This window comes from Alligator sinensis, unplaced genomic scaffold (genome assembly GCF_000455745.1).
Source record: "Alligator sinensis unplaced genomic scaffold, ASM45574v1 scaffold31_1, whole genome shotgun sequence".
Classification (NCBI taxonomy): Eukaryota; Metazoa; Chordata; order Crocodylia; family Alligatoridae; genus Alligator; species Alligator sinensis.
The window spans coordinates 1650885-1671696 of record NW_005841884.1 but is presented as its reverse complement, the minus strand read 5'-3'; the positions used below and the strand labels follow the sequence as shown (position 1 = coordinate 1671696).

General features: G+C 43.6%; 1 protein-coding gene and 1 long non-coding RNA gene across 5 annotated transcripts in view; one reads left to right on the top strand and one right to left on the bottom strand.

Moving 5' to 3' along the window:
* DARS2 (aspartyl-tRNA synthetase 2, mitochondrial) overlaps positions 1-19924 on the top strand; it is a 26897-nt gene extending 6973 nt beyond the window's left edge. For 2 of the 3 annotated variants that reach the window (XM_025196746.1, XM_025196747.1), the window contains exons 4-18: positions 167-233; positions 822-923; positions 2088-2183; positions 3061-3184; positions 3854-3900; positions 7380-7486; positions 9724-9793; positions 10836-11015; positions 11969-12076; positions 12986-13048; positions 13463-13615; positions 14907-15125; positions 16268-16378; positions 17638-17713; positions 18915-19924. In XM_025196746.1, the coding sequence (XP_025052531.1) occupies positions 167-233; positions 822-923; positions 2088-2183; positions 3061-3184; positions 3854-3900; positions 7380-7486; positions 9724-9793; positions 10836-11015; positions 11969-12076; positions 12986-13048; positions 13463-13615; positions 14907-15125; positions 16268-16378; positions 17638-17713; positions 18915-19102 (1711 nt within the window). In that variant the 3' untranslated portion in view covers positions 19103-19924. Of the gene's footprint in view, positions 1-166; positions 234-821; positions 924-2087; positions 2184-3060; positions 3185-3853; positions 3901-7379; positions 7487-9723; positions 9794-10835; positions 11016-11968; positions 12077-12985; positions 13049-13462; positions 13616-14906; positions 15126-16267; positions 16379-17637; positions 17714-17917; positions 18843-18914 lie in introns of those variants that run through there. The other variant, XM_025196748.1, reaches the window with a different exon arrangement.
* Positions 917-6249, bottom strand: LOC112549235. Of its 2 annotated transcripts, none has more exons than XR_003092613.1 (3): positions 6043-6249; positions 2517-2773; positions 917-1084 (listed from the first exon to the last, which is right to left on the bottom strand). It is a non-coding gene; the product is annotated as an uncharacterized LOC112549235 (long non-coding RNA). The 2 variants fall into 2 exon arrangements; XR_003092612.1 differs by having other exon boundaries at positions 6059-6249.
* Positions 19925-20812: the final 888 nt, after the last annotated feature.

Below are 20812 nucleotides of genomic sequence, written 5' to 3'. Positions count from 1 at the left end.
CTTCTGTCTGTATTGTACATGTGTAGCTTTTAAAGTGCTCTGAGATTAAAACTGTAACCTTAAAACAGTGCAAGATAGGAACATGGGTTTCAGCTTAGAAATCTGGAAAAGGTTACATTCTCAGAGAAACAGCTCTTTTCTTTTTTTTATTTTTATTATGGATCAGGCAAAACCTGTTTCTGGTTCTGAGGGACTTCCAGGGGCTGACCCAGCTCATCATTCCACAGGATGAGGTAAGGGATAATGGAGGAAAGTGTGTAGCTTTTCCGTTTTGACAACTTGTCCATACGATGTCAAGGGCAGAATAAGCTGTCCTGCGTTGTCATACTGACTTTGTGTAGAGCATAAGGGTACTTGCAGTTTGTTCAGATTTGTCAACTTTAGCTGTGGGCGTCAATCCCTGGGTGGATTGCCAGTGCAGCTCTCAACTGGGCAAACTTTGGGGATCCCTAAAGCACACCTGCAGAATTGTAATGATGAAAGTTCACAGCTGAGATCAAGACCCAACTGGCACTCTTTGGCGGAACCAAAGTGCGCTCTGAATGAGGGGTTGCTAAATGTTAAGCTTCTTAAAAGGTGGCTTGCAAGGACCATCTTCTTCCAGGTGTTTTTGCTAAGCCTAACACGTTGTAGTCAAGGTCCATTACTGGGGCTCCTAGATACTATTGCAATGCAAGTATTGCCATTACAAGTGTCCCATAAAGAATCTATCTAGTGTGAGAGGGGGCCATTAGGAAAACAGAACAAGCATATGACATCAACACCTCTGCAGGGTAACTTGAATTTCCATGGCATTTCAGTAAATGTTTCCCCTTCTGCAGGCACATTCCCATGTAAAGAGCATCTTATGCAATGTTCCTATGGAGTCTGTTTTACGAGTGACCGGAACAGTCTGCTCCCGGCCTCCAGAGCAAAAGAACCCAGTGAGTACTTTGGAATCTTTGTGAGGGTTTTCTTTGAGTGTTGTACTTCTGGGAAGTGTGTTGAATTTACCAGTGTTTTCTGGCAAGTGGAGTTCACTGCATGCTCTGTGGCATGGCTTTATCCCTGGCCACCTTGTTTTCTTAAGGTATGATAGTTCATCCTGCATGATTTGAAAGAAATGAGAGAAATGATGGCTGTTACAGGCACCTTACGAGAACCTCAATGCATTTTACAAAAATTCATAAATTAAGTCCCCACCACCACTCATTTGAGAGACAGTGGACATTGTTAAGAAGCTGTCATTTAACACCTGTAAGAATAAAAATTAGTGTAGAGGATTCTGCAATACATATTGATCTTTTATTAATAATGCCTGCCCAAATCAATTCTATTATTCTTGTTCTATAGAAGCACAGAGTTTTGAAAGCCTGTTCTTTTAAGAGGCAGTGTGCATGCACAGCTCTTGGAATCGGCAGCCATAGGTGACAGTTTCAAGATGATATATGTTTAATTATTGGGAGACCTGAGAATAGAAGCCAGGATTCTGACTAGGCTCCCTGATACTTGGACATATCACAGAGAATGACAGCTTTAGACTTTACACCTTTTTTAAAGTATGCAATGGTCTTAGAAATGCATTGGTAATAGAAGGTATTCTAGTTTATCCTGAAAGATGGGAAGAAACAGAGTATAAGGGGCGTGATTGTTGTAGAGATGATACGTGCAGGAAAGAGTCCATTCTCGAATTCAAGTGGGAACTCTCTTCTTCAGAATTGGTGTAACCCTTCAAGCTCCTAAGCATTGTAATGTGTACAATAATTTAAATCATTGCTCTCCATCATATTAAAGGTCAAAGCTTTGGTTGTGCCTGAAAGAGCACGTTATAGGCAAGCAACAGTTTTATTTTCATATAGGGATGGATATGCTGCTGAAGGAGAGCAATACCCAGCAGGTCCTACACTGGAAGTAACTGACCGTGATCTGTACACTGAGGGAGGCTAAGTGAAGACTGTCACTGGGGGAAATTTTCTGCCCTCTGGTGTACAAGAGGCCACACTTAAGTAATCACAGGGGTCCAATTTGGCCTGAAAATCTATGACCCAAAAATAAACCCATCAAAGTATTTTTCAGGGGAATTAAATTTGTTTTTCTCTTTGTTTTAGAGAATACCAACAGGTGACATTGAAGTGAAGGTGAAGACTGCCGAAGTCCTGAACTCCTGCAAGAAGCTACCATTTGAAATTAAAGAGTTCACCAAGGTGTCTGCCACCCTCTTGTCATGAGACAACAGAGCGTGTTTTTTTTCTAACCCATACAGTTTCCTTTGCAGGGGAAACATGTTCATTGACAGCAGAACTTTCTTAAATTGAGCTCTGAGACCTAAAGTCTGATAATAGTAAAGTGAAATGCAAGGTATAATTTGCCTTGGTGCATTGGTTCAACTATACATTGATAGCAGTGGAGGTGGAAATATGGAGCCAACATCAGTTTCTTGTAATTTGCAATGCAAAACATGTTAAAAGTACTAAGTATATTTAAGATAGCGGAGTTAACGTTACCCATATATACAGTCAGGTAGCAGGAGGGTTTACCTGCTGTTTCAATCAGATCAGTCACATTGAAGGTCAGGTCTTTCAGGTCTCATGGTAGAGGTCTTCCATCACAGACGAAGTGCCCTGATAAAATATGGTCCACTGCATAGTGGTGAGGACCAAGATTCAAGAGAGCTAAGCTCTGCATGAATGTGTGATCCTGCATAAGTCTCATCAATATAAGCATAACTTCTTGTACCTTAGGTTTCTTCCTCTGTAAAATAGGTATGATCATGCTTGCTTAAGTTATTTGAGATCTGTGAATGAAAAGTGCCCCATAAATTCAAAGGAGGATTGTTATGATCTGTTCCTGCACAGAGAAAAGCAAGGATTTGGAATACAGAGTTTAGACCAGATAGCTTTTATTAAAGAACCTTCAGTTTGAGGCAAACTGCACACACACATTCCTGCATATATATAAAAGTGACACCCAGTAGTGCATTGTCCTTCATTACCATTTTGCCTTCCAGTGTAGTTTCGGGAGAAGCAGTTGCGGGCATGTTTTTAATTTTGCTTTTTGAGGTCTTTCTTCTCTTCTCTTTAGAAATCTGAGGCTTTGCGCATGCAGTATCGTTACTTGGACTTACGCAGTTCCCAGATGCAATACAATCTGCGCCTCAGATCCCAGATGGTGATGAGAATGCGGGAATACCTCTGTAACCTCCATGGTAAGAGAAATACTAAAAAATAGTACCAGATTCTCAGGATTTTTCCTTTTGCTTCCATGCTTTACTGCTGTAAAACTTACCATGGGTTGGAACATTAGGCAAAGTGCAGCCCCAGTGTGGCCCCTCATATGGTGACTTACTATCTTTCAATGGTGACTACAGTGGGATGCTGCTATATTTCAAGGGCACAATAGCAGTTAGTCCCTTATCAGGTCACAGGTGATCATTTTTGAATGAGCTGTACATAGTAAAGGGGAAGATTTTAACAAGAAGTTAGTGAATCCTGGATGCCTTATTATCTGGCCGTCTAACTTCAGGCATATTAAAGGGCCAATTTTTCAAAGGGCCTGTGTTCATCTTAAAATTGATGGTCATTTTTAAGTGTTTAGTTAGCTTAATAAGAGGCTTTTTAGCTTATAGGGAGAACTGGAGAATCCAAGTCCAGATGAGATTTGTGGGTGCTTATCACCTCTCAGGATCAGGCTGTAACTTCACAAATAGTTCTTAATCGTCTTAAAAAGAATTAGATGAGTCTACTGGTTCCTGAGTAGCTTCAGGTTGTGCCCCACCGCTCAAGATGACCAGCTACTGACTGTAGCCAACTTGTTCCAAACCATGCCCTTCCCCTACTCTGATTATTTAATTTTTGAAGCATGTTTTGTTTCTTAGGGTTTGTGGATGTCGAGACTCCAACACTATTTAAGAGAACCCCGGGGGTATGTATACTGCTAGTTATTTTGGCCTGCTGCAGTTGCACAAATCACTTATTTACTTATTATCCTAGTCTGCCACTCTGCCTTTATTTGTAGTTATGTTACTACTTACCTGTTTACCTGTCAACTTCTTATCCATCAAATGGATCCTTTAGAGGTATGAGGCTGTGTCTTGGACAAGGACTGGGAATCTTCTGGCATCAAAAAACTCCCCAAGGCTGCTTTCTTGCAAAGCAGTGTGTTTTGCTGAGTGTGAATCCCATCTTCAGAGGACCAGATTCCACAAAAACCAATTCCTTAAAGCATTTCATTCTGTCCTCATGCATCTCTAAACTAGTACATCACCATGGTATCCCCATTTAAAAGTGTTTATTTTCAAGTCTTGTATTCTGGGTTTGTATTTTGCAAGCTAATTACTGCTACAATAGAGAGCAATTGCACAGGAATTGATGGAAGTGGGTTATGCCATATACTTAACTGATATACAGTAATCTTATTGATTTAAGAAGGCCCATATAAGTATAGCGGGGTAGCATTTTTTGTGGATCTCTGAAAACAGATAATGGAAAACCCCAACTTTTGTAATTTTTAAAACTAAATGGGATACAGCTAACTCATATATACTGTTGGGAACACTCAAGTCATATGTGAGGGAGTGCAGCAGGATGAACGCATGTCTTTTTTCTTCTCATTTCTGGAGTATGATGTTTAGGTTTTTTATCTTTTATAAACCTGTGGATTAAAATTAATCCTTTAGAGTGGTTGTTGTCTGAAGGTAGCAATGTATGCTGAGGTTACCATGCATGGAGATAGTTACAAACATTCATCCAGAATCTGCACTATGATAAGTCTGTGCCTACAAGAGTTCTTTTGGAATAAGTGTGTTGGACCTTCCATGAATATCTCCAGGGCAGAAGCTACACTGTTGGTACTGGATCTGGCTCCGCAGTTGCACAGAGTTCAACAGTTAAAGCACCTTTGACTGGTGAAATAGAAGTGGGATCAAGCCACTATGAGATTCTGTTGCACAACTCACTGAAGCAAGTGGAAAGACCCCCATTAACCTCCAGGTCCTATGGATTTTGGCTAGTTGACTGCAGTGACTAGAGAATTCTGAAAACAACCTGAAGTTATGACCATTTTCTTTAACCAGCATCCTTGCCCTGCCTGATTAGCTTTAATAGTGATAAAATGGCCTTGACAATTTTAGCTGTTCTATTCCTGGCACGGGGAATGCCATGTTATTGAACTACATGAAAAAGAAGGAAGGGATGGACTCCCAAATTAGGAAACTAATGCATTTGTGTATTGAGCTTGTATAACTTTTCCTTTTTGCAAAGGAGCCCCTTGAAGAGTTTTCAGTGCACAGTTTTCCCCAACTCTTCTCAATTTGTCACCATTGTTAAGCCATCCTTCATGGCTATACCTCAGTCTCCCTTCTTCCAGTAGAGGACAGAAATAATTTCATAGCCTATTCATGTTACTCTGTAGCTGTCCAGAAGTTTTTCTGGAGAAAATGCCAGGTATTTCATCCCCATGGCACTAACCAAGTTGCTGCTGCCAGGCACTGATGGCCTGTGGAATCTGATAGTGTAACTGAGATTCAAACCTACACTTTATATGTGGCAGTACCGTGTACTAACGGCCAAACCAGCAGGGCTGACTCCAGTTGCAAGAGTGATGATTAATTTCTTTTCACTAGCTGTTGCAAAAGCTATCTGCCCACCCCTTTTCAGCCACTATTTATAGCTAGTTCCTGCATCTGAAGTCAGGTCAGTTGAGGAAATCCTGGACTGACTTTCTGCTTAGATCTGCCATGGGGGACAGGCAGCTTGCCACGAGCATTCCTCTTGCTTGTCACCTCTGCGCTGTAGAACTGAGGGCAGAAGAGTGATGCACCCAACATTCCTCTCTTAGAGTCTGCTACCTAACAGAGTCAGAGGGGATTTGCAGGGTGGTGCAAGTTCATGTTGGTATGTTGTATGTAACTGACCTGCTGGGACATGTGTATAGAAAGCCTAAGCTGTAGCTGCAACTAATAGGAGGTAGCAATATGCTGAAAGGTAAAGTGGGCTGGTAAGCTCTTCTGTCTTTTACCCTACCCTGCCACAGCCTACCTCTCCACCCATTTAGTGGGTAACTTACGTAAAGTGAAACTTACACCTCTAGGGATGTCACCTCTGAACATGGTTCCATCATCACTTAAAAAATACAGTAACATGGCAGGACTGTTTGGAGAGATCTGCGTCTCAGGTCTCTTCGCTGAAAGGGATTTCTAGGTGATAAAGCTGCAAAAACAAAAAGGTGTAGTGTGTTTGAGTAGTTGTTTGCAAAGAGAGCAGCACCTTGAAGTTGTGTAGTATTTTCCTTCCCTGTTTTCTGGAAAAAAAATTCATCCTCCTCTTTGGAGAGACTGAGGAACCTTCCCTTCCCTGTCCCTACCCCCACTCCTGCAATCCCATTCCAAAAATTGTATTTCTTGTTTTAAAATTAATTCATTTCCATTATAAACAGGAAAGCCATTTAGAGCTTAGATGCAGCAACTCTGCATTTGCAGAGTAGGTCAGACCAGTGGTCCCTCTGGTCCAGTATTATTTTCCAAGTAGTTATTAATGACAGATGTCTTCTGATGTTCATATTCATTTAACCCAGTTTCTGTACCTCAAGTGCACATTGACCAACCTGCCTCATCCATCTTCCCAGCAAGGCTTAGCTAACTGGGCTGTTCTGGCATTGATACCTTGGGAATCACCAAGAGCACCTTCGATGCAACTATATGCAAAGCTTTTTTCCTGGTTTTCTGGTGAGGTCAGAGAGATGAGAACCCTATAGCCATTAACCAAAAGAAAGGGAAAACAAAGAATTTGCCATTCATGCTTCATTTATGTCACTTGCACTTGTGATACTCCAAAAATAAACTACAGTACATGAAATAGAATCAAATCTCTAATGAAAGTTAAGCTGCAGCATCTTAAACCTGTGATTTAATAACATGTGCACTGATAGTAACCACAGAGCAGCCGATGGGCAGAAAAGCCCTGCCCTGATAAGTTGTTCATGTACCCATGCCCTAAAGTAAGAATAAAAATAATCAACAAATCTTTTAACGAAATAAAACATCCTGTAAAATCCCCTGACTCCCTGCATTTGCATAAGTCTGCATTTCTGTGCCGTAGGAAGAGATGGCTTCCAAGCTCTGCCTCATGATCATCTTATGCTTAGTTAATGTGAGCTTTTATACACTGTTCCTAATTCTCATAGGGTGCTCATCCTGTTCCTGTGGGCCTCATTCAAAGCTTTTTGAAGTTTGGAAAATCAACCATCAACTTCAGTAGGCTTTGAATTGGGTCCCTATGTGTCCAGTCCTCTCTTGAAATTTATGAAGTTCTTTTGCCTCAACCTTCTCATGTGGCAAGATACAAAATGTCAGCCATACGCTGTATTAAGAGGTCTCTCCTCTCTTATCCCATCTTTGATACCAGGGTGCAAAGGAGTTCCTGGTACCCTCCAGGGAGCCTGGGAAATTCTACTCTCTGCCTCAAAGTCCTCAGCAGTTTAAACAGCTGCTCATGATTGGAGGCCTGGACAGGTGAGTGCTCCTTTTTTCTAAAATAAGGACCTTAGAGGTCTGTTCCCTATTTTTTTTTCGGTGGGGGGCAAAGATTTCAATGTTTGTTCAGGAGCTTAGAGCAAATGGTTTTGCAGCTGAAGTGACCTCAGGTGGAGGATTCTTAAAGTCTTATCACCATTTACCGTGACTTCTAACTGGTGCTCAACTCCCAGCCCACAGGTCAGATCCAGCCTGCAGAGCCCTGTAATCCAGCCCATGGGCCTGGAAATTTGGCAGTGGGGGAGTGGTAGCAGTTAACATCACCATTGGTCCCATGCTGCCAGATTTCAAAGTCCCACCCAGCTAAATCGGCCCTGGCCAGGCTAGCCCCCCACAGAGGAATAAGGTCCTGTTCCCATATGGCTGGATGAAGCCAGGGCCCAGTGTAGCCACTTGGAAATGGCTTGGCCAGGGTCCAGTGCAGCCATATGGGACTGAGTCCCAGGAAGCCCATTCCCACCCGGCTGCATCAGGTCTTGGGTGAGCTGTTCCCACATGGCTGCATGGGCCAGCACCACACATTGGATCAGGTCCACAGACCAGACCACAGACAGACCTGGCACTGCTCATCCAGCCCACAGGCCAGAAAGTTCAGACATCATTGATCTAGGGACATTTAGGCACAAGAATCCCACTGGATTAAGGAGCTATGTGACCAAATCCCCTATTTGCATATGACATTTTCAAAACTATCTGAAAATTTTCCATATTATCATGATTCTGAACATAAATGCACAAAGACTTTGTGGAGATGGGAAAGTCTGAGAAGCAGAAAAGGGAAGGCATAGTGAATTCCTCTCTCGCACTGACCTACATGGCTTAACTCCTCCTGAGATGAATTCACACCAAAGTGTGTGATTGAACTGGATAAGACATGGTCACAGTTCATTCATGCAAAACTTTTGAACATGTCTGCAATAAAATCAGGAGGTGTTTCTGAGGTATCTCCTTACTACTCCAGAACTTAAGGTCCTACTGGTTGAAGACCAGTTGAGAGTGTGGAGAAATCACCCTCCAGTCTGCTTCACTACTGTAAGCAGACAGCCCAACTCCCTTCCTGTGTTACCTGCCTATGTGACTGGCTAGGCTGTAAAAATTCCAATGGGAGGGGGAATCCGCTTCTCCATTGTCTCAGGTTCTTACCACTGCAGGTCATGTTACTGGTCATCTCACCTGGTAGGGCTGATGTCTTTTGGAAGCACTGGTCAGCAGCCACTAGGTCTGCTTCTGGTTAGAACTTAGTGATGAGGCCACGACAGGTGTATAAAGGGTCCCTCATTGAGGAAGAGGAACAGACATGTTTTGGAACACAGCAAACAAGCCATACAGCCTCCAGAGAAAGAGCTTGCTCAGACTCTGGATGTAAACGTGAGTAATTTACCTGAATTTTAGCTCATAATTTAGGATGAAGTGATCTAGAAGCATATCAAAAGGCTACCAAGCCACTTCTGTTTGCTCAGGGTTTTTCTTTTGATACTTCTCTGACCTGTACCCCTCCCCATGCCTACCCTCTCCAATCAATGAAGCTATCCATTATAGCAAGTCTTGCTGTACTTGCTCGAGAGGGATTAGGTAAGCCTTTTAGCTCCCTTGCTCAGCTGACTAAGGGAGACTACTGTTAATGCTTCAAACTATAAGAAGCCCCCTAATATATCGTGCTGGGGATATATCCTGCTGGGAGCAAACCACCCCCAAGGTCTACAGGGTCTGTGTACCCTGGGTGGCACAGAGCCCTAGCAAAGACCAGACCCTGGGTGGTGGCAGCGGTTACCCCAGGCTCGTGGGTGGGTTCTGGAAAGGGGTCTGGGTTTGAGTGTCTCCCCCCAGGGGAGACACTCAAAGTGGGGTTTTGGGCTGGGTGCAGTGAGCTGGGTAGCTCAGCACAGCAGCGCCCCCTACTGGCCCATCACAAGTAGGAACGTGTCCGAAGTCGGTTCCTGAATACACTGATTTGTCAACACAGATCAATATAACATAGAGACCTGAAGGGGAAGAAGTTTTGTTTTAGTTGAGCAGTTTTAAATGGCTACAAATATAGTACTGGCAGGGAATCCCTGAGATGCTGCTGCCTTTGATGAACTCCCCACCTGACATCAACTCTCTGCTGGATGGTTGCTCATACTGTTTGGAGTCCTTAGAGGAACTGTCATGAATGGAATGTGTAATCCATTTTGCACACATGGTTTAGCTTAGGGTGCTCTTAATTTCAATTGCAGGTACTTTCAGGTCGCCCGCTGCTATCGAGATGAAGGTTCAAAGCCAGACAGGCAACCCGAATTTACTCAGGTAACTTTTCCCTTTTATATAACTTTTCTCTCCTGAAGTCACGACACTAGCAAAGTATCAGTCAAGTTAGGAAGCCTTGATTGGTATTGCTAGCTGCATGTATTGTTGGGCTAGCCCATCCAGTTGGTGTGAGGCTTGCTCCTAGTCATTCAGCTTGAAAATCCTTCAAGCCTTGTGCTTGGTGCTATGCGTTTCACATGCCTAATAAATGGTTACTGAGCTCTGGGATAAAGAATGGATTCAGCTTCCACAGAGGTGTGTTTCAGCTGGTGGGAATTTTGGCACCATGTTCATCAGGCCCAGTAGTGACATTTGAGCTGCTCTCTAAGTTTGGCTTGCTTCCTTCATGCTGGGGCTGTACAGCTCTCTTCACAGTCATTGGCACCTGGACAAGACCAGTTAGTCCTGCTCATTCCTAAAGATTTCCTAGTGACTTCTCTCCCTCAGAGTCCTTAGCATCACTAACTAGCTATTTAGCTTCCAAGCAGGGGTGATTGCTGATACACTGAGCAATATTCTGTGTCTGCAAGGTAACAGATGCATTCTTTGTGTAAGGCTGGCATGGTATACACAAAAGGCAATGTAGAGGTGTCCTTATAGACTAACATGGCTAACTACCTCTCTGCTTGTGGTATATACATACACATAGATGACGCGTAAGAGGGGCATGGCAGGGGGTTGGGGGGGTGGCACATGCCCCCCCTGAGAGTGCTGGTCCCCCCCCTGACAGCGAGCGCTCTGGCTGGTAGTGGGGCATGAAGAGTGCTAGTGCTCCCCCTGAAATTGGCTCTGCTGCCATGCCACCGGCACACTCAGCAACTGGCCACTGGGGGGCACCCCCTTGCCCCCCTCCGGTTGTGCCCTGCTGGTGCCCTGCTAGACTCAGGAGGCCCCAGTTGCTCATGTACATACAATATATTGAAATCAATCATCTTTATTTGTACAAAGCCCTTAGGTACTCAGAGGAGGTAGGTGGATGGAAAAGAATGCAGTTTTCCTGGTATCCGTGGATATGTAATGTCCTGCTTCTTATATCTTTAAGATCGATATTGAGATGTCATTTGTAGACCAGGCTGGGATCCAGAGGCTGATTGAGGGCCTGCTCCAGTATTCTTGGCCTGAAGAGAAAAGCCCCATAACCATCCCTTTTCCTTCCATGAGCTATGCTGAGGCACTGGCTGCTTATGGGACTGATAAGCCAGACACTCGCTTTGGTATGAAGGTGAGCTCTCTTTTCGCAGAAGCATCTATCCTTTCTCCTTCCTCTTAACATTTTTGAACAGTCAGTGTTCAAACCTCAATTCTGCACACAGGTGGAAGGATGGGGTTCTTGATGCCAAAACCTCTCCTGTTTTGGAAGGCTCAAGAAGTTATTGTAGCAGGTCCCTTAAAATGTGGGAAGCTTGGCCAGTAGTGTAGTAAAGCAGTATGGCTTTGGGGTCTTCTATCCTGTTTTCCCCTGCCCCTTTTTGGAAGGTGCTCTTTTTCTCATTTCAGTCCTAATGATATATTAGCACAGATGACAATCCTTGTTATGCTTGGATTAGATGACTGAAGGTGACTTTTCCATCATCTGTGATATGTGCAGGTATTTTTTGTATTGCCAATGAAAAGAACTGATGCTCAGTGTCTTGGTGGTTCTTCATAGGACGTTATTTTTTTTACTTTAATGCCAATTTAGCACTTGTGAAAGGAGTACTCAACAATCTGAGGAACTGAGGTCCCTGAGTCATTCTCAGAAACTATACAAGCTTTTCTGCACTCTTCACTGATGCAAGGTGGTCTGATGGGAGCCAGGCAAGGAGCAGCCCAAATGTTTAATGAATGTATTTGGCTGTTTCCAGGATAGTGTCCTACTTCTCTAAAACGTTATCTTAGCCATTTTGACTACTATACACTGTTCTTTCCAGGGTGACTAGACCTGCCATGTCAGTGTTCTAGTCGCCAGAGATTTTTTTTTTTCTTTCTTGGATTCCGTTTCTGTAACTGCTCATAGACAAGTTTGTTAATGCTGTGCTCCCTCTGAGTTGTGTAATCACCCTGTGGTTTCTCAGAGCAAACTCAGCCATCCAGGGGGGTGGTATGGCAGCAGGTGGAGGATGCCAAAACCATTTCCACAACATGGGGCCCTGTTATTATTGCCTTATTTTTGTGTGTGCTCTTTGCCTTTCTCAGATAGTTGATGTCAGTGATCTGTTCAGGAACGTGGACATTGGATTAATTCAGAATGTTCTCAGGAATCCGCAAGGCACCGTCAAAGCCATTTGTGTTCCTCAGGGGATGGTAAGTGATGTGTTTGTATGTGATTACTAGCAAAGCTCAGTGCAAAGAAGATAAATGTTTAGAAATGAATGAGTTCTACTGATTTGAATTTATCATCATTCAATAATAACCTTGATCCTGCCGCAGAGTAACTGGCCCCTTTTGAAAGTTGTGTGGCCCACTGCTACCTGTGACTGATCAGCTGCCTCCCATCTGAGACTGTGAAGTTGGACAGTAGGTGACACATTCACTTTAGGAAGGCAGCCAAAACTCAGCTTAGCTGCAGGGTGGCCAGAGCTGTAAGGTTGGAGAAGAGCAGGGAAGAGCAGTCTGTGAAGTCTATAGCTAGCTTTGGTTAGGTGAGAGCTGCTGTGTTTTGCATCTGGATAATGAATTGGATTCTGAAACAGGTTCGTGTTCAGTACTGTTTCTTCCAGGGCTGGTGAGAACTCAACATATTACACACCCTAAATGATTCAGGACATTATTTTACAACAAGAATGCTTATATCACAATTATATAAGAAATGAAAGGTTGTGATGTGATTACAGTGCTATGAGGGTTGCTTTTCGTACAGGAAAAAATAAACTTGTCCAATAAAATACATGCTGGGTGGCGCGAAAGCTGGTGGATACTGGTTTGTCTCTTGACACTGTTGTAACAGATGCAGTGTACCTGAAGAAATACTAAAGACCCAATTTTGAATTGTGGAATAGGATGCTCTGGCCTGTTTATCACTAGCTGTTGCAAGTGTAATGGTGAAAGGTGCAAATTGATGGCACACCAGTAAGTGGCACTGCTTTATATATTAAAACAAATGCAAAACTGGAATGTTGAACATTTTAAAACCAGAGTAGCTTTAAAATCAAGAGATTTATGCAGGAGTAGATATAACTCCTTTTTAAGATCTTGGTCATTCTTTTTCCTCAGAGATGTCTTCAAAATAAAGATCTTGAGTCTTTAAAGGAAACTTCAAAATCCCGGTTTAATCAGGTAAGTCACAACCATGTGTATAATGTAAAGAATTCATTTGAAAGGGGCCAGTAGCAACTGTATCTAAAGTAATATAGGGAATTTACAAGCAGCTACAAGACAGAACAGTTGATTAAATTCTCTACCCATATGTATGAAAATTTATGTCACTAGAGGTAGTGTTGGCCTCTGACAATAAAAAGTCTGACAACTTTGTTTATTGCATAGTGGCTCTATGTATCTCTACTCTACCCTTGAACACTCATAAATGAAATGGTAAATATTTGAAGGTTTATAAGAAGGAAGACATCTGATGTGGAAGGTTTTTAAAAGGCACCTTCTACTGTAAGACAGCTTTTGACTCTGCACTGCATCTCTCATGGGACTGTATTACAGGCAATTAACCTACTTCTTATCTGTGCCTGTCTCTTGTAGGAAGTTTTGCACTTGGTCCTGGGACCTGATGGGAGCCTGAAGCCTCCAATGAGTAAATTTCTCAACAGGGAGCAGCAGTCAGAACTCATCAGAGCCCTGAACATTCAGGTGGATGATGTAGTGGTGCTGGCAGCTGGAGAACACAAGGAAGCGGTAGGGAAATTCCTTGTCTTGGAACTGAACATCGCTGGTTGTATTCACAATACCTGGCCTCTCCAATTCCCTCCAGCTTAGGATGCAGAGGATTATGAATGAAGCCTCACAGTACCCCATTTTATATGCAGTGATGGGGAACACAAAGAGATTAGGTGACCTGCCCCAAATTGTATCTCTAGTTTCTGGCAGAGATGCTAAGTAAAGCTGGATACTCTGGGCCTTTTCTGCACCATACTCAGAGATATGCAGCCTTCCAAGCAAGCAGCAGCAGCTAACAAGGTGTTTGTCTATTCAGGTTCCTTCCACTTTCCAGAATTAGGCATGAACCCAAAGAGAGGGACCATTCTTTTCTCTAGATCACGTGAATTCAGAATCCTACAGCCATGGGATCCCTGTTCTAGCTTTTTTCTTGAAGCCTGGCTGGCTTGTGGTAATGTGACTTTAAATGAGCTTGACGCTTTGTTGGTCAGATCACTGTTGCAACTGGGACTGCAATGCTTATCTTGCTGAGCCCAGAGAAAGTTTTTACAACAGAACACATACCTGGCATAGTGGTGAAACCCCAAGTAATTCATGTTCTGTTCCTGGGGTCATATCCTCAGCTGATGTAAATCAATGTAATGGAGGTCAGTTGACTGATGTCACTCAAGGACCCTATCCTTTGCACTTCAAGATGGGTGATTCTTGATTCAAATGCACTTTAGAAACAGTGCTTACAGTTCTAGCAGTGGCTGATCAGGGACACGGTGGTTTCTAATTATTAAAACCAGGAAGCTGTGAATTAATGTAGGATTTTATTTCTGGCTTTACCATTGATGTTTTCTGTAATAATGACTCTCGCTCCACCTCTATTTCTAACCGTGTAAAATGTGGATAATGTTGAATGGTTGTTATGAGAAATCATTAAAGTCTATAAACTGCCTTGAGACCAGGGCATGAGAGATGCTGTGAGATGCAGAATATTTTGTGGTATTTTTATACTGTGCCTCACTGCTCAGCCATGTCATTGGCCCTATGAGAACAGAGTGTTTAGGTACACAGTTTCTAGCACCCCCTGGACCGCTTTTTCACAGCAGCTGAAATTCTGAGTACTAACATTGGCTGTAACTAATGAGAGGTGCACCAATACTTTGAAAGATTGCAAATATACAGTGAAACAGACATGATGGTTTCTGCACATAATGCTGTCCCTGGAAAGCAGTTTCCCTGCTCCAGAAACAATGGGACCCTTAGTAAACCTTTCTGGTCATGTCATTAAACTGGATTCTTTTTTCTATCTGGTTGGCAGTGCTCTGCATTAGGAAATCTGCGCCTGAAGAGTGCTACCCTTCTGGAGGCAACAGGACTAGTGCTCCGGGATCCCACTGCTTTCCACTTCCTGTGGGTGGTGGATTTCCCCCTATTCCTTCCCAAGGAAGAGAAGCCTGAAGAACTGGAATCTGCTCACCACCCCTTCACAGCTCCCCACCCATCTGACACCAGCCTCCTCTACTCTGAGCCCACAAAGGTAACTAGATCCTTCACATTGGCCTAGTTTTCTATGTGGAAATTTCCTGAAACAGTGGGCAAGGTGCAATCATAGCTATTGTATCAAGGGGTCTAAACTACATACCAGCTCAGAAGAAATGGATTTAAGGTTACCCCAAGTTAACAAACACCAAAGTACTTGTCACCCTCAAGGCTAATTTATCTCCGTTGGGTTAATGGGAAATACTTGCTTCACGTGACTACTGGAAGTCAGCTGGCCTGGTTTTTCCCCTGGAGTCACTGAGGATGGGTTCAGTTTCATCTGCAGTGTGTCAAGGATTGGAGCACTTACTAAATCAATCTGTTTCAGCTTAAGGGGACAGATTGCAAGCTGGGTGTGCGGGAGTTTTTGAGGTGTAAAGGGGATTTACAGAGACCAAGTGGTTTATTGTGCCCCAGGGCCAAAAGAGAGGGTTCTGAGTTATTTTCAGTGTTGCTTACCATAGGCAGACTTGCATAACGAGCAGATATTTATTTGGGATCATGGCAGCAGAAATGGCTTTAATTTGGTGTGTTTTTCCCCTCCCTAAAATCTTTCATAAAAATAGATACACTGAAAAGAGCTGGAAACAGTGGTTATAAGTCTTTAGCTTGTGTTTGTCTGACCCATGATACAATTTGAGGGAGAAGATTGCTTACTGAGCATGTCACCAATCAGGAGTGAAGGCATGCACAGCTGTGCATGGTTCCCTGGACTGGAACGACAAGGGGCATAGCATATCAGGAATGGAGGCACTGGAAGAGATGTGTTGGGGAGATGCTTACATTATGGCTGCCTTTGTGCAGTGCTGTTAGGACCTGATGCCAAAGCCCATAGAAATAAATTTGTCTTCCTGTTGAGTACAGATGGCTTTGAACCAGATCAACAGTCCATCATTTGCCAAACCACAAAATCTGATACACCCAGGGGAGTTCTATGGGGAAAGTTTTACCATTTAGTTCTTTAAGCCTTTTGTCAGACTCCTGCAAAATGCCTGAGAATGCGCTGATAAAGCAAAGTTGCAGCATCTTTTTCTTCAACAATTGCTTGTTTGCAATCTGTTTGACAATGGATCTGAGTACAGAAAAGTGCAGCTCTGCTGTGCTAATGCACTTGTTCAATTTGTTCTCCTTTCTTCCCAGGTCCGTAGCCAGCACTATGACCTGGTGCTGAATGGCAGTGAGATTGGAGGTGGCTCTATCCGAATTCACAATGCACAGCAGCAGCGTTTTGTTCTGGAGAAAGTGCTGAAGGTAACAGCCTGCAAAAGCTTTCTTGGCTCTCTTGGGATTTTTAAATTAAATTCCACACATTTTATATTTCTACAACTGATATTTTAAGGGATAGGGGCCTATGGATCTGGCTCTTGCTAATGGTTTTGGTAGTCATACCTGTAAATTTCATCTCTGTGTACATAACTCAAGAACATTCTTGGCTCCTGAGAGCACTTGTGATGATGATAGTAGTGCCTAGCTCCTATGCAGTGCCTTTCTTCTGTAGATTTTAAAGTGCCTGTCAGGCACCAGTGGGAAAGCTGGGTCTCAGAAAGGGAAAGTGACTTGCCCAAGGTCACCCAGCAGGTCAGTGGTAGAGCCTGGGTTTCCTGAGTTCCAAGCAAGTGCTTTATCCAGTAGGCTACACTACCTCCCAGATCCCAGCTTGATTGGGGGTAGCATGTTAATTCCACCTTTTCCCTGTTGAAGCATGGAAGTCCTGGAGTTCTCACAGAGGAGAAATGTTTTCCTGGTCTCTCATTCCTGTACAGTATAGCTTCCATTTCAGTTAAAATGAGCCACTTTTTACTGGATTCCTGAACCTGTCTTTAATTCCCAGTGTGTCACTATGAATTGCGATTATTGTATTGCATTGCATTGTAAATGTAACTAGAACATTGAGTGAATAATTGTTTGATTTGTTTCCAGTGTGGAATTAAAATTAGTGCTATATTTTAAAATAGTGCCATATAGTAAACAATGCATATGACAGCTGTCCTGGAGGGGGGCAGTCACTACTTGGGATTACAGGGTGCTTTGTTAGGCATCATGAGGCGGCTCCATTTTGCTAGAAACAGAGGTAGCAAGTGAATTTTGCCCCACAGTACTGCAGCTAATGACATGGGACTCTCACACTGAAAGGTGGTTGACTTAGCCTTCCTCCTCCATCTCCATCCTCACTGGAGTCCCCTGTGGTGCAGTGATAGAATCCTTGTCTACCACACATGACATCTAGGTTCAATTCCTAGATGTTTATACAACAACAGTCATGGAGGCACCAAATGTCTTGACTTAGTCTAGCATTTGGATTCTGTTTCAATGGCCTAAAGCAGGGGTGGAAGGTCTGGGCATCCTCCACTTCTCCTTAGTCCTGCCTAGGCAAAGGCACTGAAGGTCTGGGTTACCTCTCACACATACACCATGAACTGGGAGGATTAATGGTTGCCAAACCAACCACCTCCTCACTGCTAATAAAAGTGCCTGCTCCTGAGAAGGGCCCTTTTCATGTCACATTCCAGGAGGACCCTGAGCTGCTTTCTCACCTGCTTGAGGCTTTGGCATGTGGAGCACCCCCGCATGGAGGAATTGCTTTAGGTAAGTGCATTAGAGCCATCCCTATCTGAGACATTTCCTCAAGCAGCCATAGTAGTGATGCTTTCCTTTGGCATGTCTATTCCCAAATCAGAGCAAAAACTAAATGCTGAGAAGCTAACCCTGCCCTGCCTGTCAGATGGAAATTGCCATTCTAGTTATTTCATGCTTATCTGAGCCTGAGGCACCTTCTCTCTCTCCATTCAGCCTGCAGCATGGAGCTGAATCCCTAGCAGCTCTTAACCTGGTAACACCAGAGAGGCATGAACAGTGCTCCCAGATCAACAGCTGGTCTATGAGTAGGTGGGTAGGTTTCTGACCACCCAGCCCCAAATGTACTGATGTGTTTCTTACAGTCCTTATCTCAGAGTTGGGCTTGGGCGAGTGGTTTCTGAGAGTGATTCTTGACCATGGCCCTCAAAATAGCATGCTCATAGAAACTGGGTCATCTCTTCCATTGTCCCAGAATCGTTTCCCTGCAACTGCATGTCTATATGGTTTGTGCAGCATAGTCTTAAAATGTTCCGAGCAATGACTCAGTTACTGTTTCCTGAATCACATCAGCACAGAGTTTAATCCAAAATCCTTCATATTAATATCATCCCATTGCTCCTTTTTGCCACTCAGGCCTCTCCCTTTTTGTTTCCAGCCATTTTATGTCAGTAAATTGTCTCACCCTCCTAGACTTTTAATTCTTACATGGCTGTTGCTGCATCAAACTTATGTATATTTCCTCTGTGGGGTGAATTGGGAGAGGCTCTAAACATTTAAGAGCATGTTCTTAAAACTCCAGAGAAGTGAGAGTAGTAAAGTTACTGAAAAATCCAAGCTGTGAGCTTCCTTTCTTCTCTGGGGTGCTTATGATGTCACACCTTCTGCCAGGAAAACAAAACAAGACAGGAACTTTGCACCTGGGATTGCTGAAGTCTGCAAAAATGTGGGAATTAAATAAAAAATGCTTTGAATTCAGTGTGATTTGTGCACTATACAATGACTATGTAGCATTTTCCTCTTATAAACTTGCAAGTTTTGGGGTAGATTTTAAACTAAAACTTGCATATCACCTTTGATCTTTCCATACAAACCAGTTCCTCCAGTCGCCTAATTACTCTTGTTCCCCAGGTCCCTCCATGTGTCTATACCTGTTCAGTACCAGCCTGCCAAAGAAAACATGCAAGTAACTTATTCTATTGCCTATTTTTAGGACTTGACAGGTTGATCTGTCTCATTGTTGGAGCTCCAAGTATCCGAGATGTCATAGCTTTCCCCAAATCCTTCAAGGGATATGATCTTATGGGAAGTGCTCCAGACCAGATCACTCCAGAAGAACTAGAGCCATACCATATCCGGGTTGCATGGCCTGTGGCAGAAGTAGCAGCAAAGAAAAACTGATTCAGTGCCAGTGATTTGAGGTTTTTCGAACTACTGGGATTGTTTCCACTCTGTCTTCCAACTGCCAAAACTTAGTGCAGAAAACATCAGCTGGTCTGAGGTATATACCAGTTGTTTTTGCATTGATGTTCCAAAAGTGAAAGAAATGATATGAGGGCACTACTTGTAATAGTGACTGCTCTTTTGGGGAGAGCAGTGGAGGGAGTAAAAATGGATAAAAGACCAAACGGTATATTTTCTCTCTGACATAGCACAGAGGGGAAGGTTGGGAGCCCTTGCATACAGTGTAGTGTTGAGCTTAGCCTCAGAGGGGGGCGTTTCTCTGAAATGTCCCTCATGGGAGTACCCACCCAGAAAAGATCACTTGTCTGGCTCCTTTTAAAGTGACCTGAATTGCTAAGAATCAGTCTCATCAAATCATGGCCAACTGTGCACTACCAGCCTTCCTGTTTCAGAAGAGAACAGAACTGTCCTGGGCTGAGAGCCACATATTGTTTACAGAGGGTCTTCAGCAGAGCCTCAAACTAGCCTTTTCCCTTATCTGCAGACCAAGGATCAAGCCAATCAACCACACAAAGTACTGCCAGGCATTCAACAGTGCCTACTGGTTTATCGAGCAGTATAAGTATGCAAACAGCTTGTCAATTATTCTTTTATCTTAAAAAGTTAATGTAAATGGATATGACTATGTGCAGCCCTTGTGTCTCAGAGGATTAATCACCCTTGTAATGGAAAGTGAGCCTGTCTTGGGGCCTATGATCCTGGTGTTTGAGAGATTCCTACTTTTGACTTAATTTGTAAATAAAGACTGCCCAACAAGCAGGATTTTCTCTTTAAACCTCAAGGAAGGGAGATATGGGATAGTGTTTCTCAATGTGGAGGAGCCCCAGACAAGTTCAGGCAGCTGTTAAGTTGGCTTGCAAAACAGTAACAAAGATGAAAGCTTCTCAGACTCAGATTTATTCCATCTTCAGTTCTGAATGCAGCTCTGGGAAAAGTAACAGTAACAGGATGTAGCAGCCCTACATTCTCACTCTGTACCACCCAGCACAGCTACTTTGTAGCCAACAAGTGCAATTCATGTGGACCTGTTAGAAGTGCAAACTTGGGCAGCAGACTGCCTGTCTGCTATAGCCTTTCTGCTTAGATCCCACACACACAGCTGTCAGAGTAGGCTCAGCTGCAAGGACCCACCAGAGGGTGTTCTCTGCTCCATAGGCTAGAATGAGTTGAGAACACAGGGAAAGGAGATGCACCTGTGATGTCTCTCTCTTAGGCTCCATCTACATGTGCAGATAAAGGCATGATGAGATGTAATGCATGATCCATTCAACTATGCTTCCTGCCATGCCACATGTGCATGTCAGGAGGCATGATTGTCAGATCGTGCACTAGATCCCATTGCATCTTATTGCTGGTGCAGGGGGAGTCCAATTGCAGGCCCCCCCCCAGCACCAGCAAGAAGCAGGCTCCCGTGGCTGGGAACCCTTTTGCTGATGGGGCTTCTAGCCATGGAGGTTCTCTGGGGCACTGAGCCCACTAACAGATATGGGGGGAAAAATGAAACAAAGCAGCACTTTACTGGAAGACGCATCACTGATTCTGAAGCTGATTCAATCAGCTATTACATAAAAGCATCAAAAAGCCCCACTGAAGTGCCTGATCTATAGTTTGAGCCTGTGCTGCAGTTGGGGGGGGGGGGGGGGGGGT